We start from the raw sequence: 20293 nt of genomic DNA, 5'->3' as shown, positions 1-20293 counted from the left end.
CGGAAGTTTGGAGGTGGGGATAACTGCCTAAACCTTCCCTACGAAACAGGGCGCCTCACATCAGTTCCAGTACTAATTGGCCTACTCTGTTCAACCTTTCCTCTGCCCTGACAGGAAAGGGGCCCTGAGTGAGGGACTCGGGGAAAAAGGGAGGTGGGTGTTCAGAGGGCGGAGATTCCCTGAACTTCCAGGAGGGACACCCCGTCGGAGGGAGGGGCGAGTGCTCCCTCGCTCACGGAACTCTTTTCCCGAGGCAGACAATTTGGGGGAACACCCTACACGTTGCCCAGTTCGGGTCATATAAACTCCCTTCTTATATCCCCCCTGCTGCCACCAAATTCCTGCACATGCTCCTGAGCCCTCAGGACCGCAGAGGGGACACTGTTATGGCGTGGGGGGAAGGGAGGCAGTGGCGTCGTCCCTTTAAATCCTGGACGCCCTGCCTACTTCCATCCGGCTCTCCTACAGTAGAAAGCTAGTTTGTGCGAAGGCGGAGCCTATAGGTTGCAGCTAGAAAAACCTGCGGGCGGAGTTGGCGGTGAGGGAAGACAAGGGCAGGGAACTCTGGGGTGCTCTTCGAGGCCCCGCCCATCCCTCACGACCCTTCTGGGCTCCCTCCGGAGCCTCGGGGACGAGCATGCGCAGGCGCAATTGCACGGCTCTTGCCCCAGTGGAAGCAACGCCTCTCCCCCAATCCTTAAAGGGCCAGAAGCAGCTATATCGCTCCAGCTCTTCCGCACTTTTGGGGGGCGGGGTGCGCAGGCGCAGTGGGGGGAACGCTAGGGTGGGGGTAGCGGTCGCGTATCAAGTTGCTCTCTGTCCCGGCAGAAGAAGCCAAGGCGCAGAGGGTCCAGGCTCCATCTTGCTCCCTCCTACATCGGTTGGAAGAGAAAAGTTTGTGAATTGGACCCCCAAGTTTGGGGGAACTCGAGCTTGCGACGTAGGGTAACAGAGGAGGCTCGTGGGAGGTGAGTGGACCCCCTAGATCGGTTTAGGAGGGGCAGGTGGGATGCAAACAATCACATCTTTATTGAACCCTCACTCATTCCGGGAATTTACCCCACCCCCACTCCCAAAAAAAACATAGCGAACGTTTATTAGGCTCTGCCTGTGTATCAGGTATCCTGCTCCGATATTTACAGACATGATTTTTTTTTTTTAGATCTTATTTCCCTATTTTATTAATGAAGAAACTGAGGCTGAGAAAAGTTAAGTCATGTGCCCAAGTTTTCACAGCCTAAAAGTGGAGGGACTCAAACCCAGGTAGCTGACCCCAGAGTCAGGGCTTTTAAGTCACGCAGGTTCCATGTGATCTGGTGGTGGGGAGTAGTGGGCCTGAGAAGCAGTTGGACTCTGGTTTTAATTTCCTGGCTGAGTCCAAGTTGACTTAACCTCACTGTGCAAGCCTGTGTATGCAGTCAGTGCCTACTTAATGAGTTGTTGATAATTATTGCCATCTTTACCTGTTGGACCCTTCCACCAGCTTCCCCCATGGAGCCCACCCACCCTGCAGAGGATCTCAGCCTGACCCAGCAGGCTTCCACCCCAGAATTTGGGGACCCAGAAGACCCCAGGGATGAGGCCCCTGACAGTTCAGACACTGTGGTCCTCAGTCTTTTCCCCTGCACCCCAGAGCCTGGGATTGCTGAACCAGATGCTGGCACCTCCTCACCTCAGGGTAGGATACCTCCCCTGTGCTCCTGCTTGTGGGATGCAAGAACGGTGGAATGTTGGGCTCAAGATGGGACCTCTGTCTTTCTGACCCATCACCTAGGACATGTCTTGTCTCTCTACCCAGTGAGGGATTGTTAATTTATTTTTTGTTTTTGTTTTGCGGGGGAGGATTGGTCTTTTTTAGGGCCACACCCATGGCATATGGAAGTTCCCAGGTTAGGGGTTGAATCAGAGCTGCAGCTGCCGGCCTATGCCACAGCCACAGCAGTGCCAGATTTGAGTGGCGTCTGTGACCTACACCACAGCTCACGGCAATGCTGGATCCTTAACCCACTGAGTGAGGCCAGGGATCGAACCCACATCCTCATGGACACTACTCAGGATTATTACTGTTTAGCCACAACAGGGACTTCTTTTTTTTTTAATTGTGGTAAAATCCACATAACATAAAAGTTAACATTTTCGGAGTTCCCATCGTGGTACAGCAGAAACAAATCCAATTAGGAAGGGTGAGGTTGCAGGTTAGATCCCTGGCCTTGCTCAGTGGGTTAAGGATCCAGCATTGCCATGAGCTGTAGTATAGGTCGCAGATGTGGCTCGGATCTGGCGTAGCTGTGGCTCTGTCATAGGCTGGCAGCAACAGCTCCTATTCGACCCCCAGCCTGGGAACTTCCATATGCAGTGCAGCTGTGGCCTTAAAAAGACCAAAAAAAAAGTTATCATTTTAATCAGAATTGCTTACAATGGTACATTCACAACTGTGTGTAACCTCTACCTCTATGTAGTTCTAGAACATCTCTGTCACCCCAAAAGGAAACCCCAGACCCGTTAGCATCACTCCCTATCCCCTTCCTCCAGCCCTCAGGAACCAAAATCTGCTTTCTGTCTCTATGGATTTGCCCATTCTGGACATTTCCTATAAAACATGTAGCCTTTCCTGTCTGGCTTCTTTTACTCAGCATGTTTTTGGGGTTCACCCACATTGTGGCATGTGTCAGTGCCTCATCACTTTTATAACTGAATTATATCCTATAGTATGGCTGGACCACATTTATTTTCCATTGATGGACATTTGAGTTGTTCCCCTTTTAGTGACTGAATAATACTGCTATGAACATGCATATACAAGTTTTCTTAGGACACATGGTTTCAACACTTTAGGGTAGATACCTCAGAGTAGAATTACTGGATCAGGTGATAATTCTACATTTGACATGAGGACCTAAGGAATTTTTTCTTTTCTTTCTTTTTTTTTTTTTTAGGGCCGTATCTGCAGCATATGGAAGTTCCCAGGCTAGGAGTCAAATTGGAGCTGCAGCTGCCAGCCAACCCACAGCCACACCAGATCTGAGCAGAGTCTGTGACCTACACTGCACCTTAATGCCAGATCCTTAACCCACTGAGCAGGGCCAAGAATCCAACCCATGTCCTCATGGATACTAGTCAGGTTCATTTCCGCTGAGCCACAGTGGGATCTCCCTAAAGATTTCTTTTGACTGGAATCCTTGAACTTATTTAACTCAGTGCCCCCAGGGCCTTTGTCCCTGCTGGTCTTCTGTGTGGAATGCGCTTCCCACACCACTCCCCAGGTTTCTTCCACTAGCCAAGCTCTCAGTTGGTGTCACCTCCTTAGAGTAGCCCACCCTGACCACTTTCTCTAAAAGGGATGCACGCCCTGCCCTTCTTTCTTTCTACCACCTGCTTTTCATTTCTCCTGAATATGTATTTCTTTTTTTCTTTTTTGGCCACCCCATGGCATAAGGAGTTCCCTGGCTGGGGATCAGATCTGAGCTGTGGTTGCGACCTAAAGCCGAAGGTGCGGCAACGCTGGATCCTTAATGCATCTGTGCCAGACCAGGGATCAAACCACGACCCAGCACTCCCAACATTAGGAACAATCCCATTGTGCTATACCAGGAACTCCCTGAAGACATTTCAACTTGAGCTTTTAGTCTATTTCTCTGTTTCTGTCCAATTCCTTGGTTTATCCATGGGCCCCTTGAGGGTGGGGACTTGGTCTTATTTGTGCAGAATCTCACTAGGTGTGGAGGAAAAATATACATCCTGGGTATCTGGGAGGGTGGATTGAGTGGATAGTGGAATCGGGCACTAGCTTTGGTAGTTCCAAGCCCCCAGGGTCTGGCCTGAAGTCCAAGACATACTCAGGGGAAACTGAGTCTCTTCCTCTCTCTCTTAACAGGCAGCTCCCTGAAGCACTCCACAACCCTCACCAACCGGCAACGGGGGAATGAGGTGTCCGCCCTGCCAGCAACCTTGGACTGTAAGTGGGCCCCTGGTCCCCAAATGGGAGGGTAATAGCAGGGTGGTAGTAGCTAAGAGGAGCAACTTTGGACAGGGGGTAAACTGAAGCATGGAGCAGGGATGGGACAGGTGAGGACTCTGCCTCTCTTTGGTCCCCAGCCCTGTCCATCCACCAGCTTGCAGCCCAGGGGGAGCTGAGCCAGCTGAAGGAGCATCTGAGGAAAGGTGTGTGCCCACACACCTGCACCGGTGTGTCCCATGCCTGTGTGACCTTGCATGCTAGTGTGACCTCCTGACATGACCCGAGTCTCCACATGTGTACTTGTGTCTGTATGTGTGTCTGAGCATGTCCACATGGGCGCTTCCCCCTCCCCCCATCTGACCCCAGCCGCCCGCCCCGCCCCTACTTCCGCAGCACTGGGGAGAGTGGGCAGGGGTGCATCCCAGTGGTACCACCCCCCTCCTGCCAGGCGACAACCTCATCAACAAGCCGGACGAGCGAGGCTTCACTCCGCTCATCTGGGCCTCTGCCTTCGGAGAGATCGAGACCGTCCGCTTCTTGCTCGAGTGGGTGCGTCCCAGCCCAGCTAGGGGCTTCCTGGGGACTTGAAGGCAGGCCAGGGTCTCAACTGAGTCTGCTGGTGCCATGTCTGTAAGATGGAGCTGCCATGGGACCCCAGGATTTCAGGGGATGCCCTCCCCCCTCCCTCCGCTCCCTCTTTTGTCATTGCCCCCTCTGCTCCCCCCAGGGTGCCGACCCCCACATCTTGGCCAAGGAACGGGAGAGCGCCCTGTCACTGGCCAGCACGGGCGGCTATACAGATATTGTGGGGCTGCTGCTGGAGCGTGATGTGGACATCAACATCTATGACTGGGTGAGGTGCCACCCACTGGCCCTGGGTACCTCGCAGGGTGCCAAGCCTGCACTGGTTGCTAAGAACCCGAGACAGACCCATCTCCAGGCCTCAGAGCTCCCAGTTTTTTGGGCAGGGGGTTAGCTGATGCATAAACAATCGGCTCGGATGTAGTGAATAACACTTTGTTGGCAAATACACAGCTAGCTGCAAGAGCCCAGTGGCTATCTGTACAGGCAAGGGAGGTCAGGGTGGGCTTCCTGGAAGAAGGGGCATCTAAGCTGAGACCCAGAGGAGTTAGATAAGCCAAGTGATAAGCAGGAGGGGGAACCACATTAAATTGTGGGGTCTCATGAGAATCTGGGAAAGATAGAATGTTGGTTGCCCCCAACAGAACGGAGGGACACCACTGCTGTACGCCGTGCGTGGGAACCATGTGAAGTGTGTTGAGGCCCTGCTGGGTGAGTGGGAATAGAGGCTGGCCCCACGGGAATCCTGAGGACCAGGGAGGGCTCTGCGCTCTGAACAGCTCTTGGGATGGGTGGTTGCTATCTGCTTTTGCCAGAAGACTGATTGGACAGGAAGTGGTAGGACAGCACGGGGGTCTGGCTGACTGAGTTGAGTACGCATATTCTTCATGCCTCATAGACCCTGGAGGTGGAGATTCTGTTGGCCATATCTCATCATAGAGGTCAGGCACTTGTCCAAGGCCACACAGGCAACCAGCAGACTTGTGGCTGTATTATGTTAGTCACTAGACCTCCTAAGTCTTTCTGCGCCACCCAGGTGCCTGGTCCCTAGGCCCCTGGTCTCCAGTCCCCTTTGCAGCGTCTACTCTGCTTTGCAGCCCGAGGAGCTGATCTCACCACTGAGGCAGACTCTGGCTACACCCCAATGGACCTCGCCGTGGCTCTGGGATATCGGAAAGGTTGGCCTGAAACACATGGGGGTGGTGACAGGGGTGCTGAAGGTGGGATGACCACAGAGGAGAACACAGGACATGCCTCTTGGATATCAGATGCTGGCAGCGAGAATGTTCATGTTAGCAAGCGTCAAGTGCCACTGTGTACTTTTTCCTGGGCATATGCTAGTCCCAGCTCTCAGCTCTCCCACCCTCTGTGTGCTGGGGCAGGGGTTTGATATCTATCAATGATAAAGGCCATGATGGGGGACACATAGGCACTGAGAGGCCCAGAGGAGGTCCTGGCAGGGTAAGGACACCAAGAGGGTCACATGAACAGTCACTGAGGCCAGCCCTCTTCTGTGGCAAGAGGTGGGAGTGAGCAGGGGCTATAGGCAGACCCAAGTTTGACTCCCCACTTCAGAAAATGGGGAGATCCTAACAGAACCAACCCCTTGAGGTCATGGTAAATACCCCACTCCTTTCTTGAAGGAGTTTTATTCCATTTGAGATGGAAGTAATTCCTCACAGCCCTTACAACTTTTCATAAAAGTTACAATCTGGAGTTCCCGTTATGGCTCAGGGGTAATGAACCTGACTAATATCCATGAGAATGTGAGTTCCATCTCTGGCCTCGCCCTATGGGTTAAGGATCCAGCATTACCGTGAGCTGTGGTGTAGGTCACAGACAAGGCTTGGATCCAGCATTGCTGTGGCTATGGTGTAGGCCGGCGGCTACAGCTCCAATTCAACCCCTGGCCTGGGAACCTCCATACGCCATGGTTGCAGCCCTAAAAAGACCAAAAAAAAAAGTCACAACTTTTTTTGGTAAGGAATATTTTTATAACTCTGAAAAGTCTCCAAAAATGCATTTCTAGAAACTTAGGAGAAATTGAGGTTCCTAGGATGGGGGCCTTCTGTCTTCCTGTTCTACTCTGGCAAGGGCCTAGATTTCCCTGTGTATGAGAAAGGTCCTCCATCCAGGTCCCAGGGCTGAGAAGCCTCTGTTCATACCCTAAAGAGAGGTACGGGTTGGCCTGTGACTGCAGCCACTGTTCAGCTCATGCCCACCTTTCCCCTGTCCTGTTCCCAGTGCAACAGGTGATTGAGAACCACATCCTCAAACTCTTCCAGAGCAACCTGGTGCCCGCCGATGCCGAGTGAACATCATCTGCCAGGGACTCAGACACTCAGGGAACAAAATGATCAACCCAGAGCTGGGGGAACCCAGACCTGGCTTCAAAGGCAGCTCCTGGACAGACGGTGGGAGGGGGCCCTTTCCAAGAGGAGCCAATAAACCTTCTGTGCAGAACTTGAAAGACTAAGCTGTGCTTCTCTGAGGGCTTCCTGTAGGAGAGAGCCACCCAGCGGTCTCATACTTTCTTCTCCCCTAGTACCCGAAGGTGGTAGATGACCACTCGGCCAAAGAAATCAGTGGTGTCCTCAAATGTCACCTTCAGCCGGTCTACCTCAGCAGCTGGCACAGGGAATGTGTAAGCAGGGCAGTCAAGGGAAACAGGTGCCTTATTTCCCACCCACCAGCCCCAGGTTGGTATCACCAACATGCTAGGCAACCTGGCAGCTGTGGGCCCCTCTGAACTCTCGCACAGAACAGATTATTAGCGCATTTGACAGATGTAGAGACCATTTGCTTAAGGTCACACACCAGGACCCACAGCTTTCAGAGGCACAGACCACCCCACCCGGAGGCTAAGGCAGGATATCTGAAGCGAGTTGTTGTCCTCAGGGTAAAAGTCCACAATCTTAGCAAGAGCCTCACTCCCCTGGGAACCTGAAGAGGAGAAAGGGACAGATTGTGAGGCCATTGTGCCCCCTCCAATCCCCCACCTTCCAGGGCCTCCCATTACCTTCCAGACGACCCTGGCGACTGGAGAAGCCCCCCTGGAACTGGATCTGCAGTTGGGAGACACAGATGCGCTGGGGAAACTCCAGTATTATCCACTGGGAGGGGCCCTGGAAGCAGACAGGGAAACCAGTACACAGTCACTCCAGGTTCAGAGCCCTGCTATGCCCCTCTCTCATTCACACAGTCCGTGGAAGGTGGGAGGGCACAGTGAGCACATGTTTCCTCCTTGGCCAACCTGACTGCCCTGATTCTAGTTCACACTGGGGATGGAGGGTTCAGGGAGAGAGTGCCTCACCTGATCTGAGTTCCAGCACGTCTCCTCATCCTGGTCAAACAGGTGTTTCTTTCCAAACTGCCGGTAGTTACGATTCAACACAGAACTTACCCTGGAAACAACCAGCATCAAGGCGTGGAGAGGCGCTGAGCCCAGCGGCGAGGGCCTGCCCACTACCGGGCCCACCCCTCCTTCACCACTGGTTCCCCAATTTCTGTGGACCCCAGGTCCAGGGCCCCATTCGCCACTTCCCGCCGCCTCCCCTCCCCTACCCCCCCGCACCCGCCTGGTTCCCTCTCTCACTTGCTAACAGTCTCTGGGCAAACCAAAGAGTGGGTCATCTTGGCTCCACGAGGCCTCGGAGGACTCAGATCTCGGCTCAGCCCCGGTTCGAATCCAGGCACCAAAGCAGCTACAGGGGCGCGACCTCGTTCACATCTGAGGGTGCACGTCCTCACCTGTAACACCGCACAAGAACCGTCACTATCTCTCCACTCCAGTCCTAAATGTCGCCTGGATCACCTCCTTTCTGGAAAAACTGGGAAACTGACAATGACCTGGGGCCAGGCCTTTCACAGTGGGTCCAACGAAGGGAAACAGGTTTCCTGTGGGTTTCGGGGCGGTTGCTTCCTCTCCGAGCCTCAGTTTCTCTAACAGATCTATAAACCAAACCCAGATCCGGAACCACGTGAACACCGCGCAGACGCAGTGTGACTCAGGCACGCCCATCCCTAACTCCGGAGGCCGAGTTTAACTTGAGCCCCGCCCCCTCAGTGCCCGCCTCTTAAAGGGCTCTCGCCCAATAACTGCGTATCGCTCGGAGATGGAGGCAAGAGGATAGCATCTAAAGCAGTTGTGTGCCTACTGTGTGCGGAGCACTGTCCTTTGGTGCCCGCGGGTATGGAGCACTAGTTTTGGAGTCCGAGAGACTTCTTATAATGATGTCTTACTGCCGGCAGAATGAAGTCTGCTCAATTCATTCCCTAACTGCAACTGCAACTTGGGAACCCCTGCACCTCACTGCCTCCCAGAGGCCAGACGAACAGTTGAGGAAGAGGCCAAGATGTTGCGAGCACTGGCTTCCTTTGGTCTTCTCAGTAAAAGATGCCTGGGATGGGCTTCTTGGGGGAATATGAGGTGGATTTTGAAGGATGAAAAGGAGTTTGCCAAATTGGATTATACAAAACCTCAGATAATACAGCTAAATGTTTGGTTCACTGATTCACTAAACAACTCCCACCACTCCCTATTGTTCAGCCCTGTGCTGAGTGATGCCAAACTGTAAGAGGCCTCAGTTCCAGCTTCAAACCTGAGGATCTCCCAATCTGGGTAAGACAGAGCTAGACACATAAACTCCCACCCCATAAGACCAGGGCTAAGCCAAAGGGGGAGATAGGGCTGGGGAAGCAGGGGCTCTTCCTGGAGGGAGGGTTTCCTGGGAGAGGAGATATTGTACCTGCACTTTAATGGGTGGGCAGGAATTGACCAGGGTGAGAAAAATGGGGAAGTGAGTGGCAGGCAGAAAGAATAGCATAAGCAAAGGCCTGGTTGGATGAAAGACCACGAATTTGAATAAAATATGTGGAGCCAGATCCTGATGGGCCTAAAGCAGTCACAGAAGGTGTTTGAGAAAGGGTCGTACACCATCCAATCTGCATGAATGGAGGGTTCTGAGACAGAGCAACCACTGGATGCAGTTCCTGGCTTTAACTGAACGGTCTAAGATGCAGCCCCTTTCTTCAAGGGCTAGGGGAACGGTCCTCCTGGCAGCCTACTAGTGTCTGCCCAAGTCCACACCAGGAGTGGGGGCTGGCTGGGAAACTGGGACACCAGCGGAAGGGCTGCCCCATCAGCCCCTGCCTGCCAGGACTTCCTGCATTCAGTCATGGTCTGCTGCCAACCAGACCTGGCTCTGCTCATTTCAGGGCTGGGACTGGGAATGTCAAAAACACCTTCCTACCCCAGAGGAATTTAGTAAGAGCATGGAAACTGGAAGGCCCAGATGTGGTTCAAATACTGCTTGGGCCACTCACTCCATGGTTGTATGATCTTGGACAAATATGTCAACACCTCTGAGCCTCAGTTTTCTCATCTGTGAAAGGGAGGGAATTCTATTTCTAAGACTGCTGGAGAATTCAGTGAGTTCTTCAGGCTGACACATTACAATACTGGCTGACCGTTGTTGAGGGCTTAACCCTGTGTTTAACTCAAAGCCACATTTTGTCTATCCACTGGCTCATCGAACTTGCTGTGTTGGTCCCAGTCACTCCCATTTTACAGCCACTTGGCAAAGTTTCCTTAGGGAGGATATGCATGGCCCTAAGCCCTCTTTGCCACTCCTGGTCTTGGCATGGAGCCACCTTGTCCACTGGGATGAAGCCAGCTTCGTAGCCTCTTCCCGCCTCCTCACCCCACCGGCGCCTGGGCATGAAAGAGCCTCCTGTTTCTCCAGGGAATTAGCAGCTCTAAGCTCCCAGAAGGGCAGCCAAAAGTGGCCCATTCATTTGTCTGAGTGAGAAGAGACTAGGCACTCCCTTCCCCCTCACCCCGGGGGGGGTGGAGCAGAAGAAACTGTGGAAGAGCCAAGAGCTGCAACTCTGGTTCGCTGAGGGAAACTGAGGCACAGTAAAGTCATTTGGCTAAAGCCACCCAGGAAAACTGGGATTCAAACCCCAATCTAACTCTGGAGTCCTCTCCAAGGAGTTGCGTTCTGCATTTTTCAGAAGAGGCATTGGAGGCTCAAAGAAGGTCAGGGATTTACAGAAGTCACACAGCAAGTATGGGTTAGCAGGGACTCTCTGGGCAGGCAACCATGCTCATGGCAGAAGACGGGTCCTACTTCCTATGGGTTTCTTATCTCTGAGTGGGACAAGGAAAGGCCCTCAGATAGCTTTGACCCTTGGTTTCCCCTTGGGAAATAAGTATAATCGTGGCCCTGGCCTAGAGAGTCTGTAGGGGTGAGGATGACAGGATCTCCCATGCTGGCAGTCCCCTATGGGGCGGGTCCAGATCTGATTTGGAGTTGGCATTGTTCCCACGGGGCTCAGCTTAGAGTTAACAGATGCTCACTTGTTTCCAACTGGACTTGTCAGTCCTGGTAGCAGGTGAGCTTGAGAGCCTGGAAGCCTGGAAGCCAGGTAAGTGGAGGTGACAGTGACAGTGAGCATGGGAGGGGACTGCCAAGCATGAAGGGACGGGCCTGAGCTCACACAGGCACACCCAGGACCATGACTCGGGACTGGGTATGTTGAGTGGTGAGCATGAGTGGCTGTACTGAGTCAGGTCCCGAGCGGACCGTTGGTGTCAAGGGATCACAGTCTGGTGCTGTCTGTCCATAGGTATGCCTGCAGCTGTAAATGCGGTTGGGTGTAAACAGCACGTGTCAAATGTGGGCTGTTTGTGGCTACCAGGAAGGCAAAGTTTCGGTGGGTATGCACAGCAATGGGTGTGTTTGAGTCTGAAGGGACCCTAGGTGCAGCCAGGCTCACAGCTGTGAGTTTGGTTGTGCAGCAGGCATGACTTGTGTGTGGCCAGGTGACATGCATGGTCCGTGTGACTTCTATGTGGCCTGGCCAAGTATAGTTATATATGAGCTGCCTCTGCTGACACTGTGGGTCTGGGATGACTCTGTATCAGTGGTTGTTGGTGACACTGTTCGTGACAGATGTGAATGTGGTTGCATGTGCCCTGTCTCTGTGTCACCTTAGGTGTGTGAGAGGGATCTGGGGGAACACTATCCACCTCTGAGACCCAGCTCTCTTGGAGGATCTTGCCTCCTTGCTCCTGTTCTGGCCCACCAGCCTCATTCCCTGCTCCCTTCCCCCATGCGCAGCAGCCCTGGCCAGGGTCCCAGTGTAGGGGGGACAGAGAGGGCATTCAGGACTGGGGGGGGGGGTGGCCCATTCCCAGTGCAAGCCTATAAATAGCTCTTTGAGCCCAGCAGATTCCCAGGCAAGATTGCCTCATTCAAGCCCCCAGCAACAGCCCACCCCCAGGCCCCAGGCTAGCCCCCGCTAAGCTCAGCCCTGGCACCAGCCAGGGGAGCCAAGGAGTGGGGAGGAGGTAGGAGTGGAGGGATGGGGAGAGTCAAGGTGGGGATCAGTTTGATTTTGAAACCACAGACCTGGGGTCCCACTTGGCTCTTACCCATACTGTATAACCTCAGGCAAGTGGTCCTGTTTTGCTGAGCCTCAGCTTCCCCAGCTGGAAAATGGATAGCAGCATGATAGTAGCCCCCAGCTTGTGTGTTTACTTCCTATTTCCTTCACCCAGAAACCCTATAAAGTGGTTACTCTTAATTATCCCTGGAGGGTTTTTTTTTTTTTTTTCTTTTTAGGCACCTGCAGCATATGGAGGTTCCCAGGCTAGGGATCAAATCAGAGATACAGCTGCCAGCCTACACCACAGCCACAGCAATGCCAGATCTGAGCTGTGTCTGTGGCCTACACCACAATGCTGGATTCTTAACCCACTGAGCAAGGCCAGGGATTGAACCCAAACCATCATGGATACTAGTCAGCTTCGTTACTGCTGAGCTATGACAAGAACTCCAATTATCCCTGTTTTTTGTTTGTTTGTTTGTTTGTTTTTGTCTTTTTGTCTTTTTAGGGCCACACCCACAGCATATGGAGGTTCCTAGGCTAGGGGTCTAATTGGAGCTGTTGCTGCCAACCTACACCACAGCCACAGCAACGCCAGAGCCGAGCCGAGTCTTCAACCTACACCACAGCTCATGGCAACGCGAGATCCTTAACCCACTGAGAGAGGCCAGGAATTGAACCGGCAACCTCATGGTTCCTAGTTGGATTCGTTTCTGCTGCGCCACAATGGGAACTCCAAATTATTCCTGTTTTTGACAGGGAAACTAAAGCATAGAAAGATGAGGGGTTCCCAGGTGGCACAGTGGGTTAAGGATCTGGGATTGTCACTCTGTGGCTCAGGTCACTGTTGTGGCACAACCCTCAGGGAGCTTCCACATGTTGTGGGTGCAGCCAAGAAAAAAAAAAAAAAAGGACAAAATGGCTAGCCCAGAGTCAAACTGTTAGGAGTGACAGAGAGGAGTTTTGAACTCTGGACTTGTGAAGGCCAAGCTGCAGCTCCCACACACATCACACAACCACATCCAGACTCCTGCCTCACTACTTGTCACCTGAAGACACATCAGTGTGTTCCCTGACCTCCATCCCTCTTCTGTGATGAGGAATTGGACAGTAAGCCTAGATCCCCAGGGTTTCATTTTGGCCCCTAGGGCCACCACTCCCACCCTCAGAACAGCAGTCTGATGGGCTAACACTTAAAGATGTTCCAGGGTGGAGATCCTGCTGTGGTACACTGGGTTAAGGATTTGGCTTGGCTACAGCTGTGGCATAGGTGGCAGCTGCGTCTTGGATTTGATCCCTGGCCTGGGAACTTCCATATGCGGCCCAAAAGAAAAAAAGTGCATTGGCATCTATGAAGACTTTCCTCATCCTTCATTCATTCCTACCCCCCTTTTTGTTTTCAGGGCCTCACCATGGCATATAGAGGTTCCCAGGCTAGGGGTTGAATTGGAGCTGGAGCCACAGCCACAGCCACAGCCACAGCAACGACAGATCCGAGCTGCATCTGTGACCTACACCACAGCTCATGACAACACCGGATCCTTAACCCACTGATCAAGGCCAAGGATTGAAACTGCGTCCTCGTGGATGCTAGTCAGATTCGTTTCTGCTGAGCCATGACAGGCTCCCCACCCACTTTTTGGTAACCAGGATGCCAAGACCATCTTGTTCTCTGTCTGTCCCCCCACCAGACTGACACCCACCCTCAGCACACACACATACACACACACACACACAGATGCAGGACATAGATGGCATGTGGAGACCCTCCACCCAGTGCAGCCCATTCTCAATGCTGAGAGACTAAGACCCTGGGAAGGAAGGCAAGCTGGGAAGCAGCTGATCTCTTTAAGTTTTTGTCCTCCCTCACTTCCATTTTTCATTGTGGTAAAATGCACAGAACATAAAATTTACCGTATGAAAGCATATAATTAGTGGCATTAAGTATATTCACATTATTGTGCAGCCATCACCACTATCCAGTTCTAGAACATCTTCATCAACCCCAAAGGAAACCCTGTGCCCATTTTTAGTCACTCCCATCCCCCCTCCCCCAGTACCCGGTAACCACTGATCTACTCTCTCCCTCTGGATTTGTCTGTCCTGAACATTTCATAAATACAGACTCATACTGTGACCTTTTGTGTCTGGCTTCTTTCAGCATAAGGTTTTCAAGGTACATCTATGTTGCAGCATGTACTTCATTCCTTTTTATGGCTGAATAATATTCCACTGTAGACTTTTTAAGAGTGGGGGCCTCTGCAAAGACATGCACATCCCCTCTGCTCAAAGCAAAAGTATTTCTGTAACAACAATACCTGGTCTGCAGCCAGTGCTCCAAAAAATCTGACTAGACAAGGGAATGAATGAATGAATACTAGGTCTGACTGGAGATGGCAGAAACAGCTCTGGGTGTGACCCACCTGGGCTCTGATTCTGCAAGTTTCTTACCAGCTGTGTGATCCATGGGGCATTCTATCCTCTCTGAGCCTCAGCTTCCTCTCTGTAGCCAAAACAATAACTGTAACCAAATCTGCTTCAGGTATGAGCCCTGGAGAGACAGGCAGGCCAGGATTGGAATCCCATCTCCGCCTTTCCCCTCTGTGTGACCTTGGGAGCAACTTGTCTCCCTGGGGCTCAGTTTCCCCATCTGTAATATGGGGCAGGCCCCATGGTGGAGCGTCTGGGGACACTTAGCGTGGTACCTAAGGCGAAGCGAATGTGATGGAGTCAGGCGCAGTCTTCTCCTGGGTAAGTGAGGGGTCGTAGGAGTAGAGAGGGGGTTTTAGGCAGGGAGAGCCCCCTCCCTCGCGCAGTCGGAGGCCTCCGGCTGACAGAGGCGCATGCGCAGAGCAGCCCCGCAGCCCCTTTATAAGCGCTGAGGCGGCGCTGGGGCGAGCAGAGCGCAGGGCGCAGGGGTGGACCTGGCGCGTGTTGAGCCCAGCCGGAGCGTCCTTTGTGCCCGTCGACCGCCCCGGGATGCGTCCGAGCTAGGAGCCAGGTGGGGGTCCGTCGTGGGGAGGGGGCCGCGTGGAGGAAGAGGTCCTCCGGAATTGAAATAGAGCCTGAGATTGAGGAGGGAGCCTGGGATCAGAGAGAAGCCCCCAGAATGGGGAGGGGGCTGAAGGGGGAGGGGAGCCCCGGGTTGGGGAGGGAACGTAAACTGGATGGGGGCTTGGAAATATCAAGGGGATTCGGATTTGGGGGTAAGGTTGTCCTGGAAATGCAGAGATGACCCCGCAATGGGGAGGGGGCCGGACTGGGGGTGGGTCTTAGAACTGGGGAGGAGGCACTGGGAACCAAGGCTAGAAAGGGGTACCCCGAGTTGAGAGAGGAGCTGGGGACACCCACAAGCTGTGTGGGGCACTCTGGAAGAGGGAACCCCGATGTCTGAGCTGAGACACCCCAAGATTTTAAGTGGGGATTCCCAATTTGCCAATGAATGGAGGATTCCAAGCTGGACTGCAGAGGGAGGGGGCCCCCCAGACAAGTCTGAGCCCATGGAAGGGGGTCTGGTCTGAGAGTGACCAAGGAAGGGGGGCCCTGCGGTCTCTCTGTCCTTTTGGCTCAGGTCTTGTCACCATATCCTGACTCAGGGAGGAGGCTCTGGGGGGCCCCATCCCAAGGTGGTTCCTGTTGTTCCCTGGGACCTGGAGTTGGGGTGCTGTCCTTTCTCCCAGGGAGCACACTGGCTCTCCCAGGTGAATGCTGGGTGAGAGCTCCCTTTAAGCCCCCAGTTATGGAACCCCAGGACCTGTAAAGGGCACCCAGTCCCAAAAGAGGAGCCACCCCCAGTACTTCCCCATCTGGCTATGTCCTCACAGAGAGAAACAGACCCTTGCTATATCCCTTCACTTCCATCTGTCCATATGGATGCATGCGGAAGTCCTGGATTGGTTTAGGGGCACAGGTGCTGGGAAGTAGGGGGCTGGGACCCCAGGCCCAGCCTGGGCAGGAGCAACCCCCATCCCTGTGCTCAGGGCTTTGTTCCTCTCACCAGCATTAATGGGAGACAGCCAGGCTGAGGAGAGGGTTGGCGCTGGGCCCCAGCAGGGGAGGTGGGGGAAGGGCAGGGAGGGAGGACTGAACAGACAGTGGGACCCCAGAACCTAACAGCCTTGCAGGCTTGTGGACATTCCCAAATGGAAGGTGCCCCCCCCCCAGGAGGTGGGGACTTTGTGTGTGTGTGTCTACCACATGCTGGGAGACGGTGTGTGTTTATGGAGAGGCTGGGGTCCTCTGTGAGTCCAAAGTGACCAAGGTTGTGTCTTTGTCAGGAAACTTGTGTGGGGGGCCACGTCACCAGGTTGCAAAATGATGTGTGCCCACCAGTCACTAAGGCTACAATTTATCCAGCCAGTCTGTGTCAGGGGTTTGTAGTAATGTGTGTGAGGAACTGTATCTGACAGAGTGGTCTCATCTAGGGATTTATATGGGGAGCCTGAGACTCCCCATATAAGGGTGTGTGTCTTTGTGCAGAAGACATGCTGCCTGCCTTGAAAGTGCCCATATTGTCTCTCTTTGTTAATGTCACTGAATCTCTGAGTGTGTGTCTCCTAGGCTCTGAGCCTATAGTGTGGGGCTCTGCATGTGTACTGTGTGTACAGCAAGGGTCCTCTTTATGTGATTGGCAGTGTGGACCCTGGGTAGGGGAATGTGAGACATGGTCTGTGTGCAGAGCTGGGAGAGTAATGGGAGAGACACTGGCAGAGGGTTCAGGTCTCCAAGGGGTGGCCTGGGATGATTTACTGAGCCTGGCCTCCTTTCTCCTCCAAGGAGTTCCATTCTCAGACCCATGCACACAATTACGCCCTGACTCCAAGGCCAGTAACACAAACACACATGTGCTCATAGCCTCTGCTGAGGGACACTTGAACCCGTACATACAGAGACTACATTGGGTCCCCTACACCCCACCCAGTGCATAGAGCTGCTCTGGGCCCTTGTACACCTTCACACACAACAAGGCACAACCTCATAGATATTCTTGACTGAACATAGCGCTCCAATGCACAACCAGGCACAAACACACAAAAATGCGCGCTGGCAAACTTACCCTCACTCAGTGCCTTCTGAAACAGGAGGTGGGTGTGAGGGAGTGGGAGACACGCTCTCTCTCTTTCTCTCTTTCTCTCTCTTCCCCCTTCTGGGCCACCCCTCCCCCAAAGCCCCACAGGCCCCTACTTGCATATGTATGAGGCTCATGCGTTATTAATGAGGGGACAAGCCCCAGACAGCTGTGTAAATGCTCACCTCTGGTCGCCCTGGGGAAGAAGTATTTTAAGAGAGGGGGTGTGGGTGTATGATGGTGCAATTGGAGGGAGTGGAGTGAGTGTGGGAGGGCGTGTGTGTGGTGGAGCAGGGTAGAATGCTCCTGAATCTGTAGCTGTCACCTTGTTGGACCACCATTGTATATTTGAATTTGTACACAAGACTTTGTGAACAAGAAGCAGTTCACATTTCTTGGACTTGAGAAGTCTTAGCTCATTCCATTCTCACAGTAACACTATGAGGTATGTGCCGGGTGATCCCCATTTTACAGGTGGAGAAACTGAGGCACAGAGTGATGAAGCAGCTGTCTAGGGTCATTCAACATGTAGGGAGTAGAGGCAGAGCTTGAAGCCAAGTCATGTGGATGTAGTCTGAGCTCTTAATCATACAGAGTATTTGTGTGTGTGCATGTGTGAGAATTCTCTGAACTGCCCCCTCCTAAGGCTCTCCTGGAGCAGTGCAGCCAGAGTCCTGCCCCACCCTGTAATACCCACCCAGGCTTTGAATCATTGAATCATTGAATCATTGAATCAGGGGGCTCCACCCTTGCTCAGGGTTTTGAGGGGGAGAAATGAGGACAGCCTTGGATGGAGGCAGAGGTTGCTGAGGTTTACAGTTTGGTAGTTAGGGCACCATTCCAGGACATGGCTTCTGCCATGCTGTGCAGTCTTAGGCAGACTGCTCACCCTCTCTGGACTCTGAGGTGCTGCCCTAAGAAGTCCAGGAGGAGACAGAGTGAGCAGTGCCACCTCCCTGCTGCCCCAGAGTTCAGCACCACGGACAGGTCCATGGCCTGCCTCCCTTCAGGGGCCTCTGGGAACTGGGAACTGGCAGCTGTCCCCCACAGTCCCCTATTCTGGACTCCATTCACACTCCCCTTCTCAGGGCTATTCTTTTATCAGGATGAGGGTTCAAGGGCTGGATTTTTAGGTGCTGTTTTTAATTTCCCACCTGCCCCACCTTCTGAACTACATTGGTGTTGGTGGTGGGGGCATGGGGAGCAAGGTTCCAGAGGGGTAGGAGGCCTTGGGGAGGAGCCACCACCCCGAGGTTTCTAGTCTCTGGAAGAATGTGAGGTCTGTGTCCCAGTGTCTGGAATGGGCCTTGCTGACAGTGCTCAATATTTGTCCACTTCATGCTCTCGTGCCACAACCCCCATAGAAGTCTGGACCCACAGACTTCTCTGTGGACCTAGGAGGCATTTTCCTCAGTCAGTGCAAATTCATGGGAAAGATGGGGTGGGCAAGGGCGAGGTCTCTTTCTCCAGCTGGGACTTGGCAGCGCCTCAAAAATCCCAGAAACCAGGAATAGAATCTTAGCGACAACCAAATCCTGGAATTGAAGCTGAGAATCGTGTCAGTCAGCAAACCCAGATTAAAGCCTGGCTTGGAGGCCAGCCTGATGCCAGAACTGGGGATCCCAGGCTGTCTGAGACTGGCTGCTGCCCTCTAGGAGCCCCATATTTGATTTGGAAGCCCAAGTTGAAAAAATGGGATTTTGATCTTGGCTATGTTAAAGTCAATAATAATAATAACAGCTGAAATTTACTCCTTCATGCTAGGCAGTTCTAAGCATTTTATGTGTATTGACTGTATTGACTCATTTATTCCTTCCAACTACCTGATATTATCCCCATCTGACCTGCAAAGAAACCGAGGCACAGAGAAGCTAAATTACTTGCTCAAGGTCACACAGCAAGGAACAGGCAGAGGGACAACTCCAGGTTTGATTTACTCCTGCACCCACAATCTGACTATAAGATTTCACTGCTGAAATGAAACCCGTCATGGTGCAGCAGAAATGAATCTAACTAGGAACCATGAGGTTGCGTGTTCGATCCTTGGCCTCACTCAGTGGGTTAAGGATCCAGCGTTGCTGTGACCTGTGGTGTAGGTCTCAGACACGGCTCAGATCTGGTGTTGCTGTGGCTCTGGTGTAGGCCAACAGCAACAGCTCTGATTTGACCCCTAGCCTGAGAACCTCCATATGCCATGGATACCACTCTGAAAAGACAAAAGCCAAAAAAAAAAAAAAAAAAAAAAAAAAAGATTTCACTGCTGGGATTCTGAAGTCGCTGATCCTGGGTTCAGATCCTGGATCAGCCTTTGATTGCTGACTGTGTGACCTTGAGTGACACACTGGCCTCTCAGTCCATTTTCAGATCTGCAGAGAGGGGGGAATTGGTCCTTTTATGTTGACTGTCTAGGAGGGTTGTGTTCACCCTTTCCTCCCTTTCCATCTTGTTTCAGGTCCAGGATGGGGGCCATGTCTGTCTGGGTGTCAGGCCTCCTGATTCTGCAGATGTTGCTCTTTGTGGCTGGGGAACAGGGTGAGTTGGCTTCTGGGGTGGGAGAGGTTAGGGTCTCGACAGTTGACAAGATGGGGCAGGTTTTTAACTTGAGAGCCTTGTCCTGCTGGTTTTCTGGCTTGGTCTGGGGAATAAAACAAGAATAGATGAAAAAAGTCTTTGAACAGTCAAAAGCGAACAAGACACCTGAGAGGTTATTTTTAGTCCTTGCCAGCAGAGGCTAGAGGTTCCCGCCTCTCACTGTTTTGCTGAGATGAGCTGAAGAGAGAAAAAAAAGGGGGGAGAGAGAGAATAGTGCAAAGATTGATTAGTGATGCCTGCCATGGATGGAGCAATAGAAATAAAGGTCTGTGTGCCTCTTCCTTGCATTTCCCCAGTGGTGGTCCAAAACCCAGACTTCAGAAATGCCTCCTAATTTGCTTTGTGGCCTTACACAAATACGATGATGTCTCTGAGCCTCAATTTCCTCAACTCTCCAAAGAGGATGAGACACGGCTACCTCTGCAGATGGTTATGAAAATCAAATGAGCTGATTGCTATTTATAAAGTGCCTGTTATATAGAAGGTACTCCACAAACACCGTTTCCCTTCCAATGGCTGCCTCTCATTTAACTTTTGGGGAAATCACGGTGCAGAGAACAGTGACTTTCCCATAGCCACATAGTGAGTCAGTGGCACTTAGAGTCACATCCCTGGCCTTCAGGATATGGACTTTGAAGGCAGAACTATGAAAGGATTCTACCCCATTACTGACCTTCTGCTCACAGATTGGGGTGCAGATC

General features: G+C 52.6%; 3 protein-coding genes across 15 annotated transcripts in view; 2 read left to right on the top strand and 1 right to left on the bottom strand.

The window, feature by feature from the left end:
- Positions 1-757: 757 nt before the first annotated feature.
- On the top strand, positions 758-7003 carry RFXANK (regulatory factor X associated ankyrin containing protein). Of its 9 annotated transcripts, none has more exons than XR_014836438.1 (10): positions 827-968; positions 1484-1678; positions 3437-3490; positions 3875-3955; positions 4096-4161; positions 4352-4507; positions 4686-4811; positions 5185-5251; positions 5638-5718; positions 6785-7003. XR_014836438.1 is itself a non-coding variant. In XM_021080054.2 (10 exons), exons 2-10 carry the CDS (start codon positions 1492-1494, stop codon positions 6853-6855), a joined length of 834 nt encoding a protein of 277 aa, XP_020935713.1. In that variant the 5' UTR covers positions 827-968; positions 1484-1491; the 3' UTR covers positions 6856-7003.
- On the bottom strand, positions 6174-8529 carry NR2C2AP (nuclear receptor 2C2 associated protein). Its single transcript, XM_021083440.2, has 6 exons — positions 8390-8529; positions 8136-8290; positions 7854-7944; positions 7560-7665; positions 7416-7483; positions 6174-7184 (listed from the first exon to the last, which is right to left on the bottom strand). Exons 2-6 carry the CDS (start codon positions 8171-8173, stop codon positions 7065-7067), a joined length of 423 nt encoding a protein of 140 aa, XP_020939099.1. The 5' UTR covers positions 8174-8290; positions 8390-8529; the 3' UTR covers positions 6174-7064.
- A 6274-nt stretch (positions 8530-14803) lies between these two features.
- NCAN (neurocan) overlaps positions 14804-20293 on the top strand; it is a 30932-nt gene continuing 25442 nt past the window's right edge. For all 5 annotated transcript variants that reach the window (XR_014837336.1, XR_014837335.1, XM_085012174.1 and 2 more), the window contains exons 1-2: positions 14804-14933; positions 19453-19532. Coding sequence is in view for 3 of the 5 variants with exons in the window: in XM_085012174.1 (XP_084868300.1) it covers positions 19460-19532 (73 nt within the window). In the remaining 2 variants the exon portion in view is untranslated. The remainder of the gene's footprint in view (positions 14934-19452; positions 19533-20293) is intronic.

The sequence above is a fragment of the Sus scrofa genome, chromosome 2 (assembly GCF_054392235.1).
Source record: "Sus scrofa isolate SSC_HxYL_T2T_F1_AM1 chromosome 2, Sscrofa_HxYL_maternal_Yorkshire_Landrace_v2.0, whole genome shotgun sequence".
NCBI lineage: Eukaryota > Metazoa > Chordata > Mammalia > Artiodactyla > Suidae > Sus > Sus scrofa.
Note: the sequence above shows the minus strand (reverse complement) of the source record. Positions and strands in the feature narration are given on the sequence as shown.